General features: G+C 42.8%; 1 protein-coding gene across 2 annotated transcripts in view; it reads right to left on the bottom strand.

The window, feature by feature from the left end:
* Window positions 1-447: 447 nt before the first annotated feature.
* Window positions 448-6,214, bottom strand: part of ano8a (anoctamin 8a) — a 41,752-nt gene continuing 35,985 nt past the window's right edge. Inside the window, exons 17-18 of one of the 2 annotated variants that reach the window (XM_088320153.1) lie at window positions 4,182-4,292; window positions 448-1,397 (exon numbers count right to left, since the gene is read on the bottom strand). In XM_088320153.1, the coding sequence (XP_088176279.1) occupies window positions 807-1,397; window positions 4,182-4,292 (702 nt within the window). In that variant the 3' untranslated portion in view covers window positions 448-806. The remainder of the gene's footprint in view (window positions 1,398-4,181; window positions 4,293-6,214) is intronic. The other variant, XM_088320161.1, reaches the window with a different exon arrangement.

Here is a 6,214-nt window from a genome sequence, read left to right as displayed (position 1 = left end):
GACCCCATCTGTCCGATATCAACTCGGGCAATTGGAATCGGTCTCGTCCGTCTCTGGCTTCCTGTCCTTCCCCGCCAGACCGGCTTCCTAATGTGCATGAATCCCCATTTCTTATAAAATAAAAAAAAATGTTTTGTTCCCACCACATAATCATGAAGGATAATGTTGTTTTACAGTAGATATTTTTAATATATTTATGCTTTACGGGCAGCACGGCGGCCAGTGGTTAGTGCGTGTGGAGTTTGCATGTTCTCCCCGTGCATGTCAGGTTAATTGGCCGGTCCAAATTGTGCCTAGGTGTAAATGAATGAGCGAATTGTCTGTCGCTGTGTGCCCTGCGACTGGCTGGCAACCAGTTCAGGGTGTCCCCTGCACACTGCCCAAAGATGGCTGGGATGGGCTCCAGCACCCCCGCAACCCTACTGAGGATAAGCAGTGGATGGATGGATGGATTTATGCTTTACATATTTAGGGGTGCATTACAGTACATCATGCGTCAAAGAGATGGCCCCTGGGCCATAGTTTAGACACCCCACTAGAAATATTATTTCCTTTTGTTTTTTCTTTAAATAAAAAACCTGACAAGTAGGAAGAATTGATACATTTTTCAAAATAAAATAACCAAATATAATACTTTAAGATAATATTGAAATCAACATTTCTCAATTTGAGTATTATTTCTTTTTCCTTTTGAAGAAAATATAAGTGGGAAATGAGTCAGTTTATCTGCAAATAGGGCAAGATTTTCATTTTTTTTTTCAGAGCACACCAGTCAACATTTTGATCTCGTACGTCACTTTTGTTATTCAACTCTTTGAGCTTTCCAAGTCGGCCTCTCCTTTTTCCGACTCATTCGAAGGCATCTCCTCATGAGGCGAGTTTAGCTCTGCTCTGTTGCCGTGACAACCGTCCGTCTGCATCCCGTTCCCCTCCGACTTGGCGAACCCGAACAGCTTACCCGGACTGAATGTCCTGTTGGGGGACTGATTCCGTTCCTGACCCCCGGGGGCGGCCGCGGCTCCGCCCGAGGTTCCCGGCGACCCGACGGCCGAGGTGGGCTCCTTTTTCACCTCGTTCGGCTTCAAAAATTTGAGGAAATTCGGCAGTTTGGCTTCCCCGCCGGTGGGCGACTGCGCCGGGGAACGGGAGGCGCCGGAGGTGAACTTACCCTGGAGGGGGATGATCTGCTTCAGCTTCATCACGTTGTTGTTGCCGAGCAGGGAACTGGGTCTTTTGGGTTTGCCGCCGGTTGTTTTTTCATGGTGGTGCTGGTGATGAGCGTCCGACTTGTGGCACTCGTTTTCCTGGCGAGCTTCGGCCTGGCGATGGAGTTCTTCCTCCTCGCGCCGACGTCGGAGCTGCTGCTGGAAATGGTGCTGCGCTTGGAGTTCATGCCGCTGGATCGGAGATCGAAAATAAAACCCGTTTAAAAAAATATATATATTTAAACATATTCCGCCCATATTTATTACCACATTCACATACCTGTCAACCTGTACGTTTTTGCACGTACAAAGTACGTTTATTATGCATTTTAAGCCGTGAACCTCGGTTTTCGAACGCCTCTCAGTACGAACAAATCGGTTCTTGACCAAAAATTTCGAGAAATTCTTGCTTCGCTTTTCGTTCAAAAAAATCGGAGTACGCTAGGGTGCGATGCTGAGCGGCGTACGGGTGTAGATCGTGTAGATTGCCACCACCCCTCGTGAAGAACTGTTGTCACGTGACCGCGCACTTCTTTTTGCTTTCGTTTTTTATATCGGTGAACGGAGTGTTTTAACCCCTAATGATGCCTCGGAAGAAGGTCGGTGCAAGCAGAAAGGTTGCTACAGGTGAAAAAAGAAGAGTAGTGCGTACAACTATTGCATTTAAGAAAGAAATAATAGCAAAATATGAAGAAGATGTGCGAGTTTCCCTTCTTTCGAGGGAATAGAGCGTGGCTTCTGCAGACCACCACAAAGGTAAGAAATCCTATTCATAAATCTTTTCTTTATCATTTAACCGCTCACCACTTGTTGTGGAGACCCCGGTGCTAAATGATGTGTAAACGGCCTGATACTTTTATTTTTACACGTTCATGTTAGCGTAATCTTTCGTACGGAAGATTACGCTAACGCGAATGTACGATTAGCCTGGGTTAGCTTCATGTTTACATTCATGTTAAACATTTAGGGTGTTGGAACGGATTAAAACAATTTACATTATTTTTAATGGGAAAAATGATTTCGGTGATCGAACAAATCGGTTTTCGAACACGGTTCTGGAACGGATTATGGTCGAGAACCGAGGTTCCACTGAACAAGAAAATCTGTACGGCAAAACGCAAAATATTTTTTTCCTTTAAAAATGGACTGGCTGCGGCTTATAATCAGGTGCGCTCTATAGTCCGAATTTTAAGGTAATTGTAATTTTACTGATGAAATTTCATTTGTTTTGCCTATAAAGCCCAGTCCTGGTCTTAACGTTAGTTTCTAAAAATGCATTTATCAATCTTTTTTTATTTTAGTTCAATTTGATTTTATTTCATACGTTCTTTTCTTCACATTGTTTGTGCCTTGCATAGTGGATTTTTTCTGCTTTCTGATTAGCTAAAGAGTCTACTAGCTTATTATTATTTGACACAACAGTATTTACTTGTAAAAATGGAGAAAAAAAAAACACTTATACGGTACTTTTGTCATGATCACCTCTGCCCGCTCCTTTGGCGCCAACTGCCCCGGACTCTGATTGGCTCCCTGTCACTATTTAAACCCATGTCTTTCTGTCTCTTGTTGTCAGTCCATCTGCGAACCTCAGTTTACTTTAGGCAAACTTTTTTCGACCCTGACTCCCACCTGTTTTTCTCCCGTCTGTTCCCCGGCTTCAACCCGTTTTTGATCCTGACCACGTCTACTCTCCCGTCCCGGCTTTCGACCTCTTTTTGTCCCCGACCACGTCTACTCACCTTTTCTGGCTTACGACTCGCTTACGACCCCGACCACATTTTTTATCTCCTGTCCTGGCTACTGAACTGTTTTTCCGTTCCCGACACCGCCATCGCTCGCCACAGAAGTCCCACTTCCGCGTTCAGAGCGATCTGCTTCCCGCGTCCAGAAACCACCAGATCGTGGGTGCAACTCTTTCTCTTTTTTCCAATAAAACTTGTGAGAAACGCAACGCAAGTGGGTCCCGTCTCCGTTCTGGTCCTGACATCTTTTGTTTGTCAGTGTATAATAGAGTATTTAATTGTAGGATAATTGTATAAAAAAAAAAAAGAGAAAGTTTTCTACTTCAAAGATTCCACCGATTGTATTGTATCTATAAAAATACTTCTTGTTTTATTCTTTTTATTTTAACCTTTGTGTGTATTTGGCGTTCCAGGTTATTGGGTAGGGGACATGGGGGTATTGATTGGTCATGATTACTGATATGATTCACCTGTGCCCGCTTCTTTGGCGCCAACTGCCTCGGACTCTGATTGGCTCCCTGTCCCTATTCAAACCCACTCCTGTCTGTCCCCTTTTGTCAGTCCGTCTGCAAACCTCAGTGTGTACTAAGCAAGCCTTTTCTAACCCTGACTCCCACCTGTCCCGTTTTTGCCCGTTTTACGACCTATTTTTGATTCCGAACACGTCTGCTCTCCCGTCCCGGTTTACGACCCGTTTCTGACCCCGACCACGTTTTTGCTCCCCCTGTCCAGGCTATAAAACTTGTGAGAAACGTAACACAATTGGGTCCTGTGTTCGTTCTGGTCCTGACAGGTATATTATTTCCTAATATGGTGAATTAATTCACATTTTGTCTGAAAAGTGCTGTATAAATATATTTTGAATTGATTTTGATTTGTTAGAAAGTCATGTATTGCATTGTCTCCAATACTAACCACATTTCAATTTATCGTTACGTGTGACCGAAGCAGAGTATCTGTTGCACCCTAGTGGAAATCCAAATTAGAGGATTATTTTATTATCATTTTATGCAATTTTGGAATTTATAGGCATTTTGTGTTATGTGCCAGTGGTATCTGTAACTGGTATCAATGACTACAAAATTGAATATCGATATCGACCTGACGAAAACTAGTATCGAACATCCCTAAATGAAAATCCTGATATTTTTGTGACACAACAAGGTGGACATCACATTTTACAATAGATTCAAGCCGATGGCCGAAGGTCTTTCAAGTTATATCCCAACTATACCTTGAAAGCTTCCCTTCGTCGGTATTCTAGCTTGGCCATCTCCTCTGCTACCCACGCAGGGATATCGGGGATGGCAACATGGATGATGTACTTTAGGAGAATGGCAAAGTGCTGCAGACCACAGAGGGACACACTGATCACATTTGCGGCTTTTTCTGAATATACAGGCACAGTCATTAAAAACACACCATTTACTCTTATGAAACACACATTTGAAAGGATATGTACTGTAAATTCCGGACTATAAGCCGCTACATTTTTCCCAAACTTTCAACCCTGCGGCTTATTCAGTGATGCAGCCAATTTATGTCATTTTTCTTACTGCCGCCAGCGGCGCTTGAGTACAAAAGGTAAGATTTAGACCGCTGGAATATATGCGCCGAGGAAGACTGCAACTTCTTAGCTTGTGCACAAATTAAATTAGCGTAAACTTACCCTCATCATGCAAATTGCAAAAAGAAAGGCACATGACGCAGCTTTCAAGCTATAAGCAATCGAGCAATCCGATAAAGAAGGAAACAGAGCTATTGCAAGTAAACTTTGCTTTGCGAGCGTGTTGCTAGCGTGTTTTGGAATAAGGGAGCGTGGGACGACGTCTATATGACAAAGTTTCTTTCCGTCTACGACTTTGACGGCATCAGTTCTAAGGAGGAAGATGAGGACGGCTTGCCGTGATTTTTACAAGTACAGTATGTTTTTTTACCAGACCCGTTTACTGTGTTGCGAGCGTGTTGCTACCATTAACTGCCCTGTCACAGGCACCGTTTGGGAGGAAAGTTATATTATTATTATTAAAGCTTTGAAAACTCTCTTGGTGTACCATCTTTCTTTGTAAATATGTGTAACCCATGTATAATATGTATTTGCAACTGTATATTTTTGTAATGTATCTATTTCAGACACTTATTCTGATATGTTTTTCACGGGCGAGTGACAAAGAAGGGGCGGAACAAACGCGGGGTGACGGGAATCGGGGTAAAGGTGAGACCTGTTTGTGGACGCGGCGGACAATAGTGGATATATATTTTTCCCACCCTTACCTTTGGAAATATACACTTTTTTTCCTTGGATTACTTTCAACGGGACCCGGACTCTGCAGGTCTGCATCAAACCTTAAGTACCGGTATCATTTTCCGTTCATTTTGCCGGCTGTGACTTTTGGACTGTGTACTTTAATGAAGGACATTCAGTTTCAATCGCGGGACTTAAAGTCGGGTTTGGGTTAATTTTGTGTTTGTGTTACATTTTTTTAATGTGGGCGCATGCGGCTTATATACAGGTGCGGCTTGTGTGAGTACAAAATCGGTTTTCCTCTTAAAATGTGGTGGGTGCGGCTTATAATCAGGTGCGCTCTATAGTCCGGAATTTACGGTATAAATGTTGCTACGTGAAGACAAGAGTACAGTTGCTGGCCATCCATGTTGTGGAATGCTTATCCATGTGAGGGCTGCATCGTATTCTAGGAATAGTAGCCAGCCAATCACGAGGCACATATAGACAAACAATTAGATAGAATAACAATTTCATCTCATACATTTGCTAATAGGACAAGTTTGTTTTATTTTTGTGCTTAATTGAGGCGAGGGTGAATGTTCGAAGAACGCTTTACAGATGCCGAATTGATTCATAGCGTTCCAAGACAGAGAGATTAGAATACTAAGGTCTATCAGTCCACTTTTTGGAATATACAGTTCTTGCGAAACTATTGGCCCCCTTGAACTTTGTGACCTATTGTCACATTTCAGACTTCAAGCATGAAAATATAAAACTGTAATTTCGTGTGAAGCATCAACAATAAGCGGGATACTGTAATGGAGTGGAACACACTTTATTGGATATTTTAAACTTTTTTAACAAATAAAAAATGAAAAAGTGGGTGTGCAAAATTATTCAGCTCCATAGAGTTACTACCATTTGCTGCGATTACGGCTGCAAGTCGCTCTGGGTATGTCTCTATCAGTTTTGCACATCTTTTTGCCCATTCCTCCTTGCAAAACAGCTTGAGCTCAGTGAGGTTGGATGGAACAGCAGTT

Source organism: Urocampus carinirostris, chromosome 1 (assembly GCF_059441175.1).
Source record: "Urocampus carinirostris isolate Australia breed hairy pipefish chromosome 1, RoL_Ucar_1.0, whole genome shotgun sequence".
In the NCBI taxonomy this organism is placed as follows: domain Eukaryota; kingdom Metazoa; phylum Chordata; class Actinopteri; order Syngnathiformes; family Syngnathidae; genus Urocampus; species Urocampus carinirostris.
Note: the sequence above shows the minus strand (reverse complement) of the source record. Positions and strands in the feature narration are given on the sequence as shown.